At 48.9% G+C, this 20,717-nt stretch overlaps 1 protein-coding gene across 1 annotated transcript; it reads left to right on the top strand.

Moving 5' to 3' along the window:
- Positions 1 to 12,724: 12,724 nt before the first annotated feature.
- Positions 12,725 to 14,823, top strand: LOC145361180 (beta-4C adrenergic receptor-like). The gene has a single exon (XM_080216805.1). It carries the CDS (start codon positions 12,783 to 12,785, stop codon positions 13,965 to 13,967), a length of 1,185 nt encoding a protein of 394 aa, XP_080072931.1. The 5' UTR covers positions 12,725 to 12,782; the 3' UTR covers positions 13,968 to 14,823.
- The last annotated feature ends 5,894 nt before the right edge of the window (positions 14,824 to 20,717 follow it).

The following is a 20,717-nucleotide window of genomic DNA, read 5'->3' as shown; positions in this document are numbered from 1 at the left end:
CGGCGCCAGGGACCCGGGTTCGATTCCCGGCTTGGGTCACTGTCTGTGTGGAGTCTCCACGTTCTCCCCGTGTCTGCGTGGGTTCCCTCCGGATGCTCTGGTTTCCTCCCACACTCCAAACAATGAGTAGGACTCTTCATTCACCTGACGAAGAGGGAAACCTCGAAAGCTTGTGAGCTTACCGTCAAATAAATCAGCTGGACTTTAACCTGGTGTTGTCAGACTCCTGACTGTGTTTACCCCCGTCCAACGCTGGCATCGCCACATCATAAATGTATTGGCCAGTGTAAATTCTCCCTCAGTGCACCCAAACAGGAGTGTGGCCACGAAGGGATTTTCACAGTAACTTCACTGCAGTGTTAATGTAAGCCCACTTGTGACACTAATAAATAATAACACTTTAAAGCATTTGATATGCACTGCAGTCCCGATCCAGGAAAACATTGCTTGGAATACCAGTGGGAAGCAAATTCTTCTTGATCGCAAGCAGATGTAGCACAATGTTTAATTTGTTCCAACACCCGTGTGTGGAATATTTTTGATTCAGATCGTTCTGCCGTACCTGGAATACGGGGCCGTTTCCACCGTCTCCCTGGCGAGCAGTTTGTTCCGTTGAGGAATGATTGGCAAATGTGGGTAACTGTTGGCTTCACAAAGGACCTCCAGTCTCCTGCAGGGGAGCTGCCAACGCTGGAAGGGTTGGTGCCCACCGCTTAGTTTATGACAATGGTGTGGCACCCCTCGGCAATGCCAGAACGCTTCAGGCCATGTGAGAAACCACAGGGTGTTTATTGATCAAGTGGAATCGGGTGCAGAGGATTGCAGCTCTGGGCTGCCTTGTCACAGATCCCAGATCCTTCCAGGCTGACTCCCAGGACTGGAATTTCCCTCATCCCGTCTGCCACAGGAATCACAGCAAGCGGGGAAGGGGAGTATGGACCATTGCAAAGGTCCATTGGCCTCGGGCAGGATTTTCCGGTATTGGGGCGAGCGTGTCTGGAAAATCCCGCTCCTTGGTACTCGGATGATTCTGCCTGGGAGAGGACTCCAGCCTCCAGGGTGATCACTCGCTCTCCATTTCCCCATTGCTCCCTCGAGGCAGGTGACCCTTTTCTGTTGTGCTGTCTTGAAGGGACAGACCTCACAATTGCGACAGTACATACCAAACTATAACAGTTTAATACAAGCAGATAAACAGACAGAGCGATTTCACAATGTTAACTCTTCCAGCTCTCTGATCGAAAGTAAAAGTCATGTTTATTTGCAAGTAAGGCTTACATTAACACTGCAGTGAAGTTACTCCCCTAACTGCCACACTCCACCGCCTCTTCGATCAATGCACTTAACCCAGCACATCTTTCAGACTGTGGGAGGAAACTGGAGCACCTGGAGGAAACCCACAGAGACACGGGGAGAATGAGCAAACTTCATACAGACAGTGACCCGAGCAGGGAATCGAACCCAGGTCCCTGGCCCTGGCTGGCTGTAAAAGCCCCTGCTCCGCAATAAGTTCCCTGCGCTCATTCCCCATTGGGTATAGCTGCAAGTCGTGAACTCCTGAATGTGTTGGAGAACAGAAATCTAGCAATATCATCTTCTGAAGTTACCAGCTGACCTGGTATCAATTGCAGTTCCAAACACCTATCATTCCTTCCCTGCCCCCACGCTCCCACTCTTTTCCCCTATTTTGTTCCCCCTTTCCTTACTTTTGCTCCCTCTTTGCTTCCTCTTTCTCTCAATTTTGCCTCTCTCCCCACCACCCCCGCACACCTTCATCTGTTAGAGTTTACCCTCTGATTTTAGCTTCTCTGCCCTTTGGCCATTAACTCTTTCTATTCTCTCTGGGGGTTGCCATTAGCAACCTTTCCCCTGGTTTCTGGGGCCATGACTCATCTTTCATTCCCTCCCGCCTGCAGTATAAATATCTCCCACTTCCTCCCTTTTAGCTTCGACAAAGGGCCATGAGGACTCGAAACATCAGCTCTTTCCTCTCTTTACAGACGCTGCCAGACCCGCTGAGATTTTCTCACATTTTCTCTTTTGGTTTCAGATTCCGGCATCCGCAGTAATGTTGCTTTTATCACACTTCACTTTATTTGTACATGTATCTCCCAAACTCACTCAAGAAGGGACATAGATCAGCTGGATAGCCAATGCCTTTTCCAAAATGTAGGGGAGTCTAAAACCAGAGGGCATAGGTTTAAGGTGAAAGAGGAGAGATACAGAAGTGTCCAGAGGGGCAATTTTTCACACAAGAGGGTGGTGTCTGGAATGAGCTGCCAGAGGTAGTGGTAGAGGTGGGTACAATTTTGTCTTTTAGACAGTTACATGGCTAAGGTGGGTGTGGAGGGATATGGGCCAAATGTGGGCAATTCGGATGAGCTCAGGGGTTTAAAGTAAAAGGGGTGGCATGGATAAGTTGGGCCGAAGGGCCTGTTTCCATGCTGGAAAGCTTTATGACTCTAAGGCGTGGGCTGGATTTGCGGAGCCCTGATCCTAGCCCTGCCCAACCTGTGGAAATCATTTCCTTCTCGCTCTCTCGACCCAATCTGCTCTGTTTAATAATTTAAACATTTCAATCAAATCACTCCCAATCATTCAGGGGATTGATGTTCCAAAAAGAAATGTCAAAGGCAACATCACAAATATTTGCAAATGTACTATTTTCATCCAAGTCCAGTCCTAATTCTTCTTGGCAAACTGTTGGAAATCTCTTTGGAATTAATGTGTCCATCATGTAAAATAACAAGATAAACACCCTCAAAATGGTTTGGAAATAATTGGATTCATATTCCTACTTTTACACCAGAGTGAAATGAATACACTTGGAACTGACTTTCGAGTGGGAAGTAATTTTTTAATATAAATAAATGGAGTCAAAGGATACATCTGATTCCAGTTATTGCAATGGGTACATTCCCAACTGGCCACTGACTTACATCATGGTTCACACTCTGTCCTCGACTGCAAAGGTTCAGGTGGGAACGGGACAGCGACCTGATGGCTCTGCCACTCCGTGACCCCGTCCGCCCACCGAGGCCAGTTCTGGTAATGGGTGGGTGGTCTTCCTGAGGGGCTGGTCAGACCAACGCTGTCCACCAGAGCACATGGCGCACTGACAAGAATGGGTCAGGTCAGTGGCTGGACGGAAGTAAAGAGTGGGCCTTGCTTCCCGATTTATCTAACCTCCCACCAGGAACAGTGATGAATCTTCGGCTGAAGACAAGGGGCCAGAGCACATCCCTCACCCGAGGAGCTCTGAAGCAGCTTGTGTGAACTTTTGGAAAAGAGATTGGCAGCGGTGAGCTGAGAAGCTAGATGTAGAGAGAAGAACATTTAGATGATACATTATCACGGAGGGGAGGAGTGTCACTGGACTAGTAATCCAGGGTGAGGCACTGGGGACCCGGGTTCAAATCCCGCCAGGGCAGATGGTGGAATTTGAATTCAATAAAAAATATCTGGAATGAAGAATCTACTGATGACATGAAACCATTGTCAATTGTCAGAAAAACCCATCTGGTTGATTTTTTATAATTCATTTGTGGGACATGGGCACCGCTGGCTGGCCAGCATTTATTGCCCATCCCTTGTTCCCCAAAGGCAGTTGAGAGTCAACCACGTTGCTGTGGCTCTGGAGTCACACATAGGTCAGACTGGGAAAGGGCGGAAGATTTCCTTCCCTAAAGGACCTGAGTGAACCAGATGGGTTTTTTCCGTCAATGGTTTCCTGGTCATCAGTCGATTATTAATTCCAGATATTTTTTATTGAATTCAAATTCCACCTCCTGCCGTGGTGGGATTCGAACCCGGGTCTCCAGAACGTTCACTAAATTTCTGGAACAATCTGGCGATAATACCTCTCGGCCAATGCCTTCCCAATGGCTTATGTCCTCTTCGGGAAGGAAATCTGCCATCCTTACCCAGTCTGGCTTACATTGACTCCAGAGACACAGAAATGTCAGAGTGGACACTCTTAAATGCCCTCTGAAATGGCCTTGTGTGGTACTCAGTTCCAGGGCAATTAGGGATGGGCAATAAATGCTGGCCCAGCTCGTGACACCCATGTCCTGTGAATGAAGAAGAAACTCAAGATAAAAATTCCACCATTGAGGAAGATATTTGCATATCTTGGTGGATTAGTAGATGGCGTTCTCTCGGAGACATAGACAGAGAGGTGGGGCTTGTTTTTTGGAATCTTGAAGATGAAAGAGATTTTGAAGATTAGAAAAGGCAGAGTTGATGAAGCAATGGTTGTTGGAGATTATGATGTGAGTGTTGGAGCATGAGTAACACCCCCGAACAGCAGGTTCAGGAAGACGCAGGGAGCAGCCAGAACACAGGAATGGTGTGGTAAGAACCTGGAGAAGGAAGGACACTCAGACTGAACGTTCCCAGGAAGATGACTCTCTCTCTGGCACTGCTTTGAGAATGGAATACATTGTGCAAACAGCAAAGAGGAGAGACACCAGCCAGGGCAGCTCAGGGGTAAAAAACATGACAAAGTGTCAGGGGTACTAGCTGGGGTAAATGCATGGGGTTATGGGGAAAGTATGATTCTATGTGCAGCTTTGGTTGATTGGCCATGCGAAATTGCCCCGAGTGTCAGGGGGATCAGCAAGGTAAACGCACGGGGTTGTGGGAATAGGGCCTGGGTGGGAGTGTGGTCAGTACAGACTTGATGGGCCGAATGGCTGGACTGTAGAATTCCCATGTGACAGGATCGGAATAGTGATTGGATGGTTGTGGACTTTTGACCTCTGCCCCTTCAGTTCCACACACTTCCTTCCTGACATCATCCCTGAACTTCCCAAATCCCATTATTTTGGGAACAAGGTGAGACTGAGACTTAAACGTGAGACTGAGCGACACATTCGCCTTTACTATCACACTGTGCATCTAACACAGTCCTCAAAAATCTCCATCCCCTTGTCTCCCTCACTCCCCCGAGTGAGTCCACCTTGCTCACACTTCCATCCCTTAACCCATTTATTTTGCATTTGCTGCATTTCAGCACGACCCCGCTGGCTGGTCTGAGAGTTATTAGATAGAGTGCAAACCTTTCTTCTTTACAGAATGTCAAATCTGTGGTTCCAATCCCACAGAGGTCATAGGAGATAGATCAGAGAAACCAGGAGATGGCCATTCAACCCATCAAGTCTGCACCCACTCCCTGACGCACCTACCCGCCCAAGCTCCATCCCTATAACCCCATGTTCTCGCCCCCGCTCATCCCCCAACACCAAGGTTCAAAGGTTAAAGGCAAATTACTTCGGAGGCTGGAATCTGAAACCAAAAGAGAAAATGCTGGAACATCTCAGCAGGTCTGGCAGCAGCTGTCTGGAGAGCAAAAAGCTGACGTTTCCAGTCCAGCTTTGGAAAGCTAAAAGCTTTGTTTAAAGCTTATTTATTAGAGTCACAAGTCAGGCTTACATTAACAGTGCAATAAAGTTAGTGTGAAAATCTCCTCGTCACCACGCTCCGGCGCCTGTTCAGGTACACCGAGGGAGAATTTAGCACGACCAATGCACCCTAACCAGCATGCCTTTGGAGTGTGGGAGGAAACCAGAGCACCCAGAGGAAACCCACGCAGGCACGGGGAGAATGTGCAGACTCCACGCAGACAGTGAGCTGAGGCTGGGAATGGAACCCGGGTCCCTGGCACAGTGAGGCAGCAGGACTGACCATGGAACTGTCCATGTGGGAGACGCCGCGTCCGCTAAACTGTATTTTTTATAAAAGCCCCGTTCACTGACCCACTTCATTTAATTGGTTTGTTTTGGAGTCTTTGTGCAGTGCTTTGCAGACACGGACCTTGTGTGTGCCCTCAATCTGAGTTCCTGACTGCTGCCTTCCACTTGGTCTCACCGAGAGCTTGGCAGGAGGGCAGGCTGTTACCGGGGCTGGGGAATCTCAAACTGTGGGGGGGCATTTCAGACTGAGGCGAGGAGGAACTCCATCACTCAGAGGGTGGTGCATTCGCTACCACAGTGGAGGCTCAGTCACTGAGTTTAAGGTTTATTCATTAGCGTCACAAGTATGGCTTACATTAACACTGCAATGAAGTTCCTGTGAAAATCCCCTAGTCGCCACACACACTCCTGTTCTGTTAACGCAGAGAGAGAATTTTGCATGGCTGATGCACCCCAACCAGCACAGCCCCAGAGTGAGACTGTCGGATCTCAGGGAATGGAGGGATGTGGGGATAGATGTTGGAGGGAGCAGTTGAGGCAGGAGATTAGCTAAGAATGTTTCTGAATGACGCAAGGCGCTGGAGGAACCATCTGGTCTGTCGCTACTTCTTCAGAAGTTATCTTTGCAATCTTTCCTTGGACCTGTTTGCTTGAAAGCATGCCGATTGAATTTCTGACATCGGCTCATTTTGGTTCGAGCCAAGCTGAACGATGCCACAAACTCAATCAGTTGAACAGTTTCGTGGCGTACCCGTGTTGCCAGCTGAATCTGTTACCACTCTCAGATTGGCATTCACTCTCACCAGCCATCCACTGCCAATCTGAATAGATTCTTCAGTCAGGAGAAAATAAATACACCAAAAGTTTCCAAAAAATTCGTCCAAGTCCTGAGTGAGTGGTGGGGGGTGGGGGGGGAGGTGCATGAGTAAGGGGGGGGCAATGAGAGTACAGGGGTGTGAGTATGTGAGGGTGAGTGTGTCTGCGTGTGTGCATCTGTGTGTCTGTGTGCGCGTGTCTGTGTGTACATGTATGTGTCTGTGTGCACGTGTCTGTGTCCGTGTGTCTGTGTGTGTGTGTCTGTGTGTACATGTATGTCTGTGTGTGTGTGTCTGTATATGTGTGACTGTGTTTCTGCTTATTCTGGCCAGTTTTTCACCCAGCCCTTGTGAAAGAGTCAACATGAGACAGGATTTCACTGACGGGAACTCACAGGATTGAGAACATTGGCCAAATTGAAAGCACATTTCCATCTTCAAGCGAGAATTTGAATAAATGATGAGGCTTTCCACGCAACCCCATGTGTTTGGACTGTTGTGGACAACACAGTGCCGGAGGTAGTTACACAAGTGAAGGAGGGTGGAGGGAGTGACTGCCTTCAGCAGTGAGACTTCCCTTCACCTCGGAGAGCTGGGCTGGTAAATGTTATTTCATTCACACCAGAATCACAGCTTTCCACCAAAGACCATCCCTGCTCAAAACTTCCCACTTGCAAAAAATCCACAGAAATGTTCAATTATCTGTTTATTAAGGATATAATTAAAGATTATTAAAAAGTCTCACAACGCCAGGTTAAAGTCCAACAGGGTAACTTGGAAGCACAAGCATTTGGAGCGCTGCTCCTAGCTCCTACCTCCAGTGGAGAGTTGGGTTCACAAACACAGCATATATTGACAATTGGAAGATAATAAACGCTTTGACAGGGGTCATCTGAAAGGTCAGCTCTTTTCTCTCCTTACAGATGCTGGTGAGCGGGCGGGTAAGTGGAGCTGAGTCCATGAAAAGATCAGCCATGATCTTATTGACGAACGGAGCAGGCTCGAGGGGCCAGATGGCCAACTCCTGCTCCTCGTTCTTATGATGCCAGACCTGCCGAGATTTTCCAGCCTTTTCTCTTTTGTTTGCAGATTCCAGCATCCACAGTAGTTTGCTTTCATTATTGCAAGATAATGGTTGGAATGCGAGTCTTTCCAGGTAATCAAGTCTTTACAGGTCCAGAGTGGAGAGAGGGATAATCACAGGTTCAAGAGGCGCGAATAGTCTCAAACCAGGACAGTTCGTAGGATTTTGCAAGTCCAGGTCTAACGTAGTGTGACACGAACCCAAGATCCCGGTTGAGGATGTCCTCAAAGATTATTAAGACAATGGTTAAGACAAATATCAATTATATTGGTGTGTAAGGGATTGTTGCAGTGGGTGTGACTGTGTGTGATAGTGTACATCAATCTGAGAGTGTAACAGAGTGTGACAAATGAGTTAAAAGAGAGAGAGCGAGAGGGTTAGAGTGGTGGATGGAGATGGTCGAGTGGTATTATCACTAGACTATTAATCCAGAAACTCAGTTCATGTTCTGGGGACCCGAGTTCGAATCCCACCACGGCAGATGGTGGAATTTGAATTCAATAACAAAAAAAGATATCTGGAAGTAAGAATCTACTGATGACCATGAAACCATTGTCAATTGTTGGAAAAACCCATCTGGTTCACGAACGTCCTTCCGCGAAGGAAATCGGCCATCCTTACCCAGTCTGGTTTGCGTGTGACTCCAGACCCACAGCAATGTGGCTGACTCTTAACTGCCCTCCAAGGGCAACTAACGATGGGCAATAAATGCTGGCCCATGTCCTAGAAATGAAGGAGTGGATGGAAGAGTGGATGGAGAGGTGGAGAGATAGAGGCAAGTGGAGAGATGGATGGACAGATAGGTGGAGAGGTGGGGGGTGCACGGAGGAGTGTGTGTTGAGGTGGAAAGGGGTAGGGGGGGAACTCCAGCTGGGACGAGGTAACTGAGGGGTATGTGGAGGGCAAATGCCATGGAATGATCTGTGAAGAAGTGAGATTTTAAAAAAATTTATCGGATGTGGGTCTTGTTGGCGAGACCAGCATTCATTGCCCATCTCTAATTGCCCCTTGAGAAGGGGGTTGTGAGCTGCCTTCTCAAACCACTGCAGTCTAGGTGCTTTGGGTAGACTCCCAGTGTTGTTAGGGAGGTTTTTCTGGGATTTTGACTCAGGAACAACGAAGGATCAGTGATATACCTCCAAGTCAGGATGATGAGGGCCTCAGACGTGAACTTACAAGTGGTGGTGTTCCTCTGTATCTGCTGCCCTTGTCTTTCTGAATGGAAGTGGTTGTGGGTTTGGAAGGTGCTGTCTGAGGATCTTTGGTGAATTGTTACAGGGCATCTTGTAGATCGTACACACTGCAGCTACTGAGCATCGGTGGTGGAGGGAATGGATGTTTGTGGATGGGGTGCCAATCAAGCGGGGCTACTTTGTCCTGGATGGTGTCGAGCTTCTTGAGTGTTGTTGGAGCTGCCGCAACCAGGCAAATGGGGAGCATTCCTGACTTGTGTCTTGGAGATGGTGGGACAGGCTTTGGGGAGTCAGGAGGTGAGTTACCCACCATGGTATTCCTAGCCCCTTGTAGCCACTGTGTTTATGTGGTGAGTCCAGTTGAGTTTCTGGTCAATGTTAACCACAAGGATATTGACAGTGGGGGATTCAGTGATGGTTACACCACTGAATATCAAGGGGCGGTGGTTAGAGTGTCTCTTATTGGTGACGGTCATGGCCTGGCATTTGTATGGCGTGAATGATACTCAGGCGCCTGATGAAGGGGCAGTGCTCCAGAAGCTCATGCTACCAAATAACACTGTTGGACTTTAACCTGGTGTTGTGAGACTACTTACTGTGAGAATGTTCGCTGCCACTTGTCAGCCCAAGTCTGGATCTTCTCCAGATCTTGCTGCATTTGAACATGGACTGTTTCAGTATCTGAAGAGTCGTGAATGATGCTGGACATTTGTGCCAACATCCCCACTTCTTATAACGGAGGGAGGGTCATTGGTGAAGCAGCTGGAGATACCTGGGCCCTGTTTCCGACGATATAACTATCCAGGAAGGACAGTGGCCCCACCCGGGAAAGATGAAGAAGAAAATTCAGGCCTGAGGAGCCCCCAATTCCCTTCCCAGTCTGTCCTCCCTGCCGTGCAAAATCAGCAAAGGTGGGAGCCCTGTTGCACACAGCAAGATCCCACAACCAACAAAGTGAGAATGACCAGGTCAGCTGTTTGCAATGAGGTTCACCAGCGACCTCTCTCTGGAAGGCAGGAACATTCTAGACTTCCTCACAAGGCCACGTGTTTCTACAGCACAGGATCAACATGCCGTCACTGCTGTCATGTCCGGAATGCAGCATAGAAAGATCCCACAAACCAGAGTACATGTTGTTCTGGCCATGAGGATTGGGTACTCTGGGTTTTGCAAAGCAGTGACACTGTGTGTCACTGTGTAGCTTTGATCTCTGACAGGATATTCTCAGCACAGATCCGACACACAGATCCATTACTACAGCTAAAACAGAAAGCCAAATATTCAGTGAGCGAGCGGGTGGGTGGGTGAGTGGGTGAATGGGTGGGTGAGCAAGTGAGTGACTGTGTCTATGTGTGTGTTGCCTGTACTTTGGGAGCTGGGGCAGGATTTGGGGACAGTTCTGAACACTGGGCATTGCAGGAATCAGCAGATAGTGGCTTCATACCGTTCACTCAGCAACCCTCACCATCCACCCCCACCCTTGCTGCACCCAGCCAACATGGAGCAAAACCCCCCCACACTCCCCACTTTAAACAGAGGGGGGGGGGACCGATCTCAGTGTGAAAAGCCAGACTGCTCATTCGATTATCCAAGTAAACCTGACAGATTTCCCAACTGAAAACCACAACGAACTGTTCGCTGCATCCACCATTTAAAAGATAAAATCAGCCTGTCAGTTTTCATATTTAACCAGTTCTCGTTCCATGTAAACAGCTGGGATGGCACAGGGAACAGGAACCAAAAATGCTGGAAAATCTCAGCAGGTCTGGCAGCATCTGTGGGGAGAGAATCGAGCCAGCGTTTGAAGTCTGGATGACCCTGGGTCAGATGGAATTGCTATTCAGTTCCAGATGGAGTTGGACCCATTTCACCAAGAATGAAACTTCACTCATCTGAAGCAGGAGAGAGTTTGTTTCCCTGTCTGTCTGCAGTTTGAATGGGAGATTTCCAGCCTCTTGCTGTCAGACTGCTGCCTCGAGAAAGAGTTTCAATGCTTGCTTTGAGTTTCTTTTACAAATGTTGTAATCTCAAGCTCGGCTCCCCCTCACACCACCCTCCTCTCCTCCCCCCTGACCACCACCCCCCCCGCCCCATCCTCCTCTCCTCCCCCCTGCCCCACCCCCCCCACCCCCCCCCATCCCCCCTGTTTCATTATATTATTGCAGCTTTTCCATGGTTAGGTCCAGTTCATGATTTTATGGCATCCTCTATTTCCGTTCATGTTTAATTGCGTTTATGTTTGAGTTCTTGGCAAGAAAGTACATGCAGTCACTGTGAGATATTGACTGAACGATGGGCTGAATGGTCCACTCGATTCCAAACTCATTTCAATGCAATGTTGTTCACAGTAACATTCTCTGGTTTTACAGAACTGATGACATGATTGATAAACAGAAACACACATACACAGACACACACACATGCGCACACATAGTCAGATATACCCAACCACACAAATAGATACAGATAAACACACACTCAAATACACAGCCAGCCATACAGAGACGCATGCACACACACACACACACACCAAAACACATACAGTCAAACACACAGGCTGGATAGGCTGGGACTTTTTCTCTGAAGCATAGGAGGCTGAGGGGTGATCTTATAAAGGTCTATAAAATAATGAGGGGCATAGATCAGCTAGATAGTCAATATCTTTTCCCAAAGGTAGGGGAGTCTAAAACTAGAGGGCACAGGTTTAAGGTGAGAGGGGAGAGATAGAAAAGGGTCCAGAGGGGCAATTTTTTCACACAGAGGGTGGTGAGTGTCTGAAACAAGCTGCCAGAGGTAGTAGTAGAGGCGTGTACAATTTTGTCTTTTAAAAACTGTTTAGATAGTTACATGGGTAAGATGGATGCAGAGGGATATAGGTCAAATGCAGGCAACTGGGATTAGTTTAGGGATTTAAAAAAGGGCAGCATGGACAAGTTGGGCCGAAGGGCCTGTTTCCATGCTGGAAACCTTTATGACGCACACACTCAAAGACACAGCCAGCCACACAGACACACACACACACTCACACAGAGACAAGCAGACAAACACATACACACAACCACACAGAGATAGATACACACACAGCCAAACACACAGGCACAGATCGACACAGACAGATACACAAACACAGAGAGAGACACACACACACACCCAAACACACCAGACACAGAGGCAGACAGGTAGAGACACACATACAGACAGATATATACACTTAGTCATCCAAACACAGACAGACAGGCGCACACACACACACAGATAGCGACATGGATAAATAATGACATACAGCCACAGACAGAGACGCAGAAAGATTCATTCGTCAATATCAGATCGTCTCATCGTCCCAAAACGCACAAACACACGCACACAAATCCACAGACTGTCCAGCAGGCTGAAAATCTCACTCACAGCTACTCCCACTGCCATTCCGCCCCCCACTCACACACACACACACACACACAGATCCACACATTGCCGCACTCACTCACATCGTTGGACTTGAACCTGGTGTTGTGAGACTGCTTACTTCGCTCACACACACTCAGAGAACCGCAGCACTGGCTGAGTCGGGGACGCACACTTTCAGACAGGCTCACACACACACACACACACACCCCAAGTGAGAGCGAGAGAGAGAGCCAGATACACACACAGCTATGTGTCCGTATCCTCCTTATACACACACCACAGCAAGTTAGAGAGAGAGCCAGTTACATACACAGCAACACTCCCCCTTACACACATACACACACCAAGCCAGATTGAGAGTGTGGAGGCTGGAGTGACTGGCTGCTGTGTGTGTGTGGATATTGGCCAGAGGCGGGGTATCTCAGAGGGAGGGTTAAAGACAGGATTTGTTGACATGCTTGTGACGTTGGGATACTTATTTATAAAAAGTCTGCTTTGAAAGCTGGAGAGAGAGAGAGCGAGGGAGAGGGGGAAGCTGGAGGAAGATGATTGCAGCCTGGGAACAGTGTCCTGGCTTTGGGGGCTGGGGGTTATGAGGATGAACAGGTCGGAGAGTGTGGACAACAAGAGCGCTTCTGCACACTTGCAGCAACTCAACTTCACCCAGCAGTGGGCTCTGGCGGTTGTCTTTACCCTCATCATCCTGATCATAGTCATCGGAAACTTGCTGGTGATCCTGGCTATAGCCAAAAACCCTCGGCTGCAGACTCTGACCAATGTCTTCATCACCTCCCTGGCGTGTGCCGACCTCATCATGGGTATCTTTGTGGTGCCCCTGGGTGCCACCATAGTGGTGACTGACCACTGGCTGCTGGACTCGCCTTTCTGTGAGCTGTGGACCTCAGTGGATGTACTGTGTGTGACAGCCAGCATTGAGACTCTGTGTGTGATTGCTATAGACAGGTACATCGCCATCACCTCCCCCCTCAGGTACCAGATCCTGCTGACCAAAGGCAGGGCCAGGGCCATTGTGTGCCTGGTCTGGGCCATCTCTGCCCTCATCTCCTTCCTGCCCATCATGAACCGCTGGTGGGAGGCTGGCGACGAAGATGCCCAGCGCTGCTACCGGGAGCCCACCTGCTGTGACTTTGTCACCAACTGGCCCTACGCCATCATCTCCTCCACCATCTCCTTCTACATCCCCCTGGTCATCATGATCCTGCTCTACTCCAAGGTCTTCAGCGAAGCCAAGAAGCACATGGAGAAGATGGAGAAAACCAAGATGAGGGTGAGTGAGAAACAGCAGCAGCAACAGGTCCACAAGGTCAACAAGAGGAGACCCTCCAAGCTCTTAGCCCTCAAGGACCACAAAGCCTTGAAGACTCTGGGTATTATCATGGGCACCTTCACCCTGTGCTGGCTGCCTTTCTTCCTGGCCAACATTGTCCAAGCTGTGTCCAAGAACTGGGTGCCCCGTGTCTTCTTCCTGTTCTGTAACTGGCTGGGATATGTCAACTCTGGATTCAACCCCTTCATTTACTGCCGCAGCTCTGACTTCCGCAGAGCTTTCAAGGACCTGCTCTGCTTCCAGGGCCACAGGGGGCTGCCCAGAGATGCCAGCAAGACCAGCCGGTGCTCCTGTGGCTTTGGCTCGACTCTGGGGGGCCAGGGAGGGGCCGCTACCCCCAGCGAAAGCGGGGGCAACAATTCCACCAGAGAGGGGGGCATCAGGCAACTCAATGGCAACGCTCCCCACAACCTGGAGTCAATGATCTGAGAGAGGGCCAGGCTTAGGAGTCAAGGGCACTCGGAGGAGCCAGGTACACCCCCAATCCAAACCCAATAGCAACTCACTGCCAAGAGAGTGGGAACCCCCTCCCCTCCCCCTCCCCTCCCACCAAAAGAAAAAGACCAGACAGAAAGTCGAGTGAGAGTTTTACACTGAGTGAGTGGGATCTGCCTCTGGGTCACCACATGGTTCTCTTCGAGCTGGAGGCATGGTACAGGCTTCCCCCAACACAGGAACAGAGGGAGATAGATGAGGGTGGGTGCTGGAATTGGGGGGGGGTTGGAATTGAGGAGGGAATGTGATTCCCCAGCCCGGGGCTGTTCTGAGACTGGGGGATATGTGTTCGGAGCGAATTCCCACATCCCCCTCACTGCAAAGAGAGTCACAACCAGAAAGCTCTCCCGTGCCTGGGGTTGGTGGGGTGCCCTTGTTAAAATTCACCTCCTTCTGTCTGATGGTCCAGCAAGGAGAAAAGTGGTCTGTCTTCAGGCTCTCTTGTGTCTGAGCTGCGCAGAAAGTGACTCCCCTCCCCTTCCCCAAATTCCAGGGACTGGCTGTGCATGTTTCAGAGGGTTTGTGAAGGGGTACAAGGGCGTGCTGAGATACAGAGGAGCGGTGCCAGGAACTCCCTGATACCGGCTCTCTGCTCCGGTTACATCGCAGTTGTCACTGGCGATGTGTTAACTGTGGGACGAGAGAGGGGAACTCCAGAATTTTAGATTTCTATATATATATAAATATAAAGAAAAATGTGAATGTGTAGAAGTGAGTAATAAATATTCCAACACACTCTGCTACTCATGTCATTTTAACTTATTTTTTTAAACAGTGATGGTAACTTCCATTCGCGTTATTAAAGTTATTTTTTACAATAGCCCTCCCTGCGGTCGCTTTTTTTTTAACCTCACCCTCTTTCCCATCTATCTCCCGTTTATTTTATATATATATATATTTGGGACGGGGAGCGGCGTTATTTCCGAAGTTTGGAATGTACTGGAAAAGTTTTTTCTGCTGCAGAAAGGCGAGAGGGGATTCTTGTGAATGTTGGGAGGATTGTGTGTGTGTGTGTGTGTGTGGGAGAGGGGCGGGCAAGGGGGAACAACAGACAAGTTTGTGGGGGATTCGGATGGGATTGAGAGGAAGGAATTGGAAGGCGGAGAACAAAGGTAGTAAAAAGTCTCAAAACAGCAGGTCAAAGTCCAACTACAGAATAAGACTAAAGTTCAATTCAAGATTAAGGGGCCAGGCACTCGGAAAAAACAGCACAGAAAGATCCCCGAGAAGGCTGAGGGATGATCTTATAGAGGTCTATAAAATAATAAGGGGCACAGATCAGCCAGATAATCAATATCTTTTCCCAAAGGTAGGGAAGTCTCAAACTAAATGGCATTGGTTTAAGGTGAGGGGGGAGAGATACAAAAGGGTTCGGAGGGGCAATTTTTTCAGACAGAGGGTGGTATCGAGGTATATGGGCCAAACACGGACAATTGGGATTAGTTTAGGGGTCTTCAGAAAAAGGGCGGCATGGACAAGTTGGGCCGAAGGGCCTGTTTCCATACTGTAAACGTCTCTGACTCCGCAGTGTTGATGGAAGCCGACTTGTCACACTAATAAATAAACTTTAAAAACAAAACTTTAGAATATGGCATGCTTTTCTAAAAGTGACTGTTCAAGCTGAGATTGTCCCTTTATTAAAAAGCCGAAGTATTTTGAAGTTGAGAATGAAATGGAGATGGGCAGGGATGAACATCCAGTGAATTGATAGTTCACAGTTCACTGCCAGTGCCATCTCATGGAGAGGTTTACAACATGGGAACAGGACCTTCGGCCCAACGGGTCCATGCCACCTTTCTTTTACCCCCTCAGCGATTCCCAATTGCCCACATTTGGCCCATATCTCTCTTTAACCATCTTATGCATGGAATCGACGAAATGCTTTTTAAAAGACAAAATTGTACCCGCCTCTACGACTACCTCTGACAGCTTATTCCAGGCACTCACCACCCTCTGTGTGAAAAAAATTATAACAAAGTTACTGTGAAAACTCCAATCATCTTCTCCACGAGAATGTTTTCTTCCTCACCCTGCTCCTTCACTTTTTGAGGGATATTTGGGAGTCTATTTTTCTCTGACTTGGTAGGTAAGGCAATCAATGTTTCCTATCTTTTCCTGCAAAACCTTTCCCAACTTCAGATCTGATTGAAGCTGAACCTTTCCTTGGTGTCCTGATAGAGCAGCCATCCCACTGTGCTTCTCTCCGTAACATTGCATCAGGCTATCACTCCCCAGTGAATGACCCTCACACCTCCTGGGGTGCGAACTCTCCACAATATTCCCAATTGCCTGGAGCTTTTTCCCTGGATATCTTCAATATCTTCAGTGCGGCATCTATCCCAAGGAAGTGATGTTTTTGGAAATCACCTTCTTTCTGAGACAGGGAACCAATGGATTCGCCAGTGAATGTTCAGGTTGCAAGAGCCCACGTTAAGTGAGGAGAAATTTTGTCACCCAGAGGGTGGTGAATGTATGGAATTCACTATCACAGAAAGCAGTTAAACCAAAACGTTGTCTGACTTCAAGAATAAATTAGGTATAGCTCTTGGGGCTGAAGGGATTAAGAGATATGAGAGGAAGGGGGGGGAATAGGATATTGAATTGGATGATTAGCCATGATCACAATGAAATGTGGAGCAGGCTTGAAGGGCCAAATGTCCTCCTCTAAATGCTGAATGTCTGAATGTTTTCATGCTCCACTCAAAACATCTGCAATGTCGCTTCTTTCCATGTTGAAGTTTCATGTCTCTGATATTGAGTGATGTTTAGGGGGTGGCACAGTGGTTAGCACTGCTGCCTCGCAGCGCCAGGGACCCCGGTTCGATTCCTGGCTTGTCTGCGCCAAGCGTGCGTGTTCTCCCCGTGTCTGCGTGGGTTTGCTCTGGGTGCTCCGGTTTCGTCCCGCAGTCTGAAAGATGTGCTGCTTAGGTGCATTGGCCGTGCTAAATTCTCCCTCAGTGTACTCAAACAGGCGCTGGAGTGTGGTGGCGACTAGGGGGATTTTCACAGTGACTTCATTGCAGTGTTAATGTCAACCTACTTGTGACATGGATAAATAAATTCATATAAACCCACGTCGCCATCCCATTTCCCTTTGTTAAAGGCCTCTCTTGCTGTCTGTGCGATCCTGGTCTCTGCTTTGAACTGGATCTGCTAATGGTTTGGCCACTCAATTCATCACTCTCGCGCTTTGTGCCTCAACTTCTTCATCACGTACCACCCTGCCTCTTCCCGCCGCCCCCTCCATTATATGCCTGTCTCTCAAACATCCCTAATGTCTGCATTCCAATCAGTATGAGGGAAATCTATTCTACCATGCTCCATCCAATCAATCAGTATTCTTTCAAAACCTTTCATCTTGTGTTTATATAACATTGCTTCCCAGAACATCTACAATTACTCACCTCAACCCATCCTGGCAAGAACGCAGGAAATGATGTCTGCAGCAGGGCCTGATGTGAAAAACATTGATTAAACTTTCTTTAACCAGCCCCCAGCCCCCCATCTCTCGTGTGGTCACACTGCATTCCGTGCTCTCTGGTGTCATTACACTCACAAGCCTCTTGTGCAACACATTCTCAAAAAGCTTTCTGAAACCAGATCGAGAGAGCAGGACGGAGCTGCATTTCTGTAGCGCCTTTCCCAACTTCAGCACCCCTCCAGGGACCACCCCGTCATGTTGGAAGTGCGGTGAAAGTTTATTTAATTAAGTCACAAGTTAACTACATGAAACACTGCAATGAAGTGACTGTGAAATTCCCCTCATCGCCACACTCTGGCCTGTTTGGGTCAATGCACCCAACCAGCACGTCTTTCAGACTGTGGGAGGAGACCCAGAGGAAACCCACGCAGACACAGGGAGAATGTGCAAACTCCACACAGATAGTGAACCAAGCCGGGAATTGAACCTGGGTCCCTGGCGCTGTGAGGCAGCAACGCTAACCACTGCGCCACCATGCAGCCCCACAGTGCTAGGGACTTATTGCTATAATTGGAAACACAGCAGCCAATTTATACACAGCAAGATCCCACCCACAGCAATATGCTAATGAGCTAACAACTGGTCGAGTGGTATGTTTGGGTTGAGGTTACTCACAACAATTCTATTCCTTATCTTCGATATAATGTCTCAAGCTCCTTTACAGCCTCTTCAATACTCGCCGTCTGACAGTGCGGCACTCCCTCAGCACTGACCCTCTGACAGTGCGGCACTCCCTCAGCACTGACCCTCTGACAGTGCGGCACTCCCTCAGCACTGACCCTCTGACAGTGCGGCACTCCCTCAGCACTGACCCTCTGACAGTGCGGCACTCCCTCAGCACTGACCCTCTGACAGTGCGGCACTCCCTCAGCACTGACCCTCTGACAGTGCGGCACTCCCTCAGCACTGACCCTCTGACAGTGCGGCACTCCCTCAGCACTGACCCTCTGACAGTGCGGCACTCCCTCAGCACTGACCCTCTGACAGTGCGGCACTCCCTCAGTCCTACAGCAACGAGAGCAGGTCAGGGTCTGGAAATCCTGCAGTGAGTAACTCACATCCTGATAACCCTGCAGTAAAGATGGACGGAAATCTCAGTGTGAAACTGATCCCACAACACGAACACTCCAACTGATTGCCCCATCCTCCTCTCCAACCAGTGCTCAACTTGGCCCCGTTTAGAGGGAATCTTTAAGGAATAAACTAAATCCTTGAGAAATAAACAGCTTCTGTATGAAGTGGCAAAGAGATAAACCAGAACAGTTCCAATGGATTAGCCATTCGGACAAGACTCGGAATATGGTTTTACGTAGAACAAGTGACAGAGGCAACTGCCCTGATCTTATTGTCAAGGTTACGTGGCTGTTCCTGGGCTATCTGTGCTGGTACAAAGCTTTGTGTGACTTCTAACCCAATGTTTGAACACAGCTTCAAGTCTCCTCCCTGACTGAGTGCCTGTTGCTCTGTTTTCTCCCACACTCCAATGGTGTAGACTGGCCATATTAAAATGCCCCTTAGTGTCCAACGATATGCTGACGATGTATCATCATCGAATCCCAACAGTGCAGAAGGAGGCCATTCAGCCCATTGAGTCTGCACTGACCACAATCCCACCCAGGCGATATTCCGATCACCCTCGCTTATCCCCCTGACACTAAGGGTCAATTTAGCATGGCCCAATTAACCGAACCCGCACATTTTTGGATTCTTGGCACACCTTGTTACACCAGGGTCCTGGGTTTGATTCCTGGTTTGTGTCAGTGTCTGTGTGGAGTTTGCATGCTCTCTCCGTGTCTGTGTGGGTTTCCTCGGTTGCTGCCACATTAGTAAGGGTGCATTAACCCAAACAGGCGCTGGCCTGTGGGGAAGCTTTTCAGTCTACAAGAGGTTAACAAGCCCTGTTTTACGAGTGCCCCAGTTTTCATTGTTATTACTGAGTTACTGTTCTTGTTAAACTTTGTAATTTATTTATATAAAGAATTTCTTTCTCTGAAACAACGCATTAGGCTGCCAGAATTGTGATCTCCAGTTCGCACTGACATGGTAGCCACGCAGAGGCTGTTCCCACCTCACTCAGGGTTCAGAGGTCAGGGTCCCAATTCCAGGGTAAGGACCCAGTCACTGGGCACCGAGGTGGGGGGGTGGGGGGGGGGGTGGTGGGCGGGGGGGGGTAACGTTCTCACACAGTTTGTTCCGAGTCCATGGAATTCTCTTGCCCAGAGCAGGGGATGAGCACATTCAGGATAAAGATGGATAGTTGGACACTCAGGGAGCTGAGGGATGCGGGGACAAGGCAGGAAAATGAAGTTGAGGCCAAGATCAGACAGCCGCCATTCAATAGGTTCATGGCCAAACAGTCTGGAGGGGCTGAATGGCCTCTTTATGCTCTTTCATCAGACGTGAAAGGTTACACAGTGGCAGCAAAGGATAGCATTTCGGCAGATTGTTCTGATATGGAGGCAGCAGAGAGATAGTGGGCAGTACAGTTTCTCACCGCCCCCCAGGATATCCAGCAAGGTGACAGTACAAGAGTCCCTGTCCGCACAATGGTTACTTATTGGTCACAAGTTAGGCCTACATTAACACTGCAATGAAGTTACCGTTAAATTCCTGTCGTCGCCACACTCAGGCGCCTGTTCAGGTCAATGCACCCGAACCAGCACATCCGACAGACAGGAAACCCACGCAGACACAGGGAGAAGGTGCCAACTCCGCACAGACAGTGACCCAAGCCAGGAATCGAATCCAGGCTCCTGGCACTGTGAAGCAGCAATGCTAACCACTGTGCTACTGCGCCACCCCAATGTCTGTACGCTACCCTGTTTACACTCTGTCATCAGTTTAATCAGTCCAGGTCACTTTGTTGTTTATTCATTCCTGAGACATGGGCGTTACTGGCTGGGCCAGCATTTATTACCCATCCCGAGATGCCCTCGGAGGGCAGTTGAGAGTCGACCACATTGCTGTGGCTCTGGAGTCACGTGTAGGCCAGACCGGGGTAAGGACGGCAGATTTCCTTCCCTCAAGGACAATCGTGAACCAGATGAGTTTTTCTGACAATCGACAATGGTTCATCAGTAGATTCTTAATTCCAGATTTTTTTTATTGAATTCTAATTCCACCATCTGCCGTGGCGGGATTTGAACCCGGGTCCCCAGAACATTAGCTGAGTCTCTGGATTAATAAACTAGCGATCATGCCAC

The sequence above is a fragment of the Carcharhinus amblyrhynchos genome, chromosome 34, assembly GCF_965287045.1.
Source record: "Carcharhinus amblyrhynchos chromosome 34, sCarAmb.v2.hapA, whole genome shotgun sequence".
NCBI lineage: Eukaryota > Metazoa > Chordata > Chondrichthyes > Carcharhiniformes > Carcharhinidae > Carcharhinus > Carcharhinus amblyrhynchos.
The sequence above is the reverse complement of the archived record's forward strand: the minus strand, read 5'-3'. Positions and strand labels throughout refer to the sequence as shown.

Excerpts from the sequence above, each read along its gene's own strand:
- LOC145361180 (XM_080216805.1), top strand. The coding sequence starts at position 12,783 with ATGAGGATGAACAGGTCGGAGAGTGTGGACAACAAGAGCGCTTCTGCA.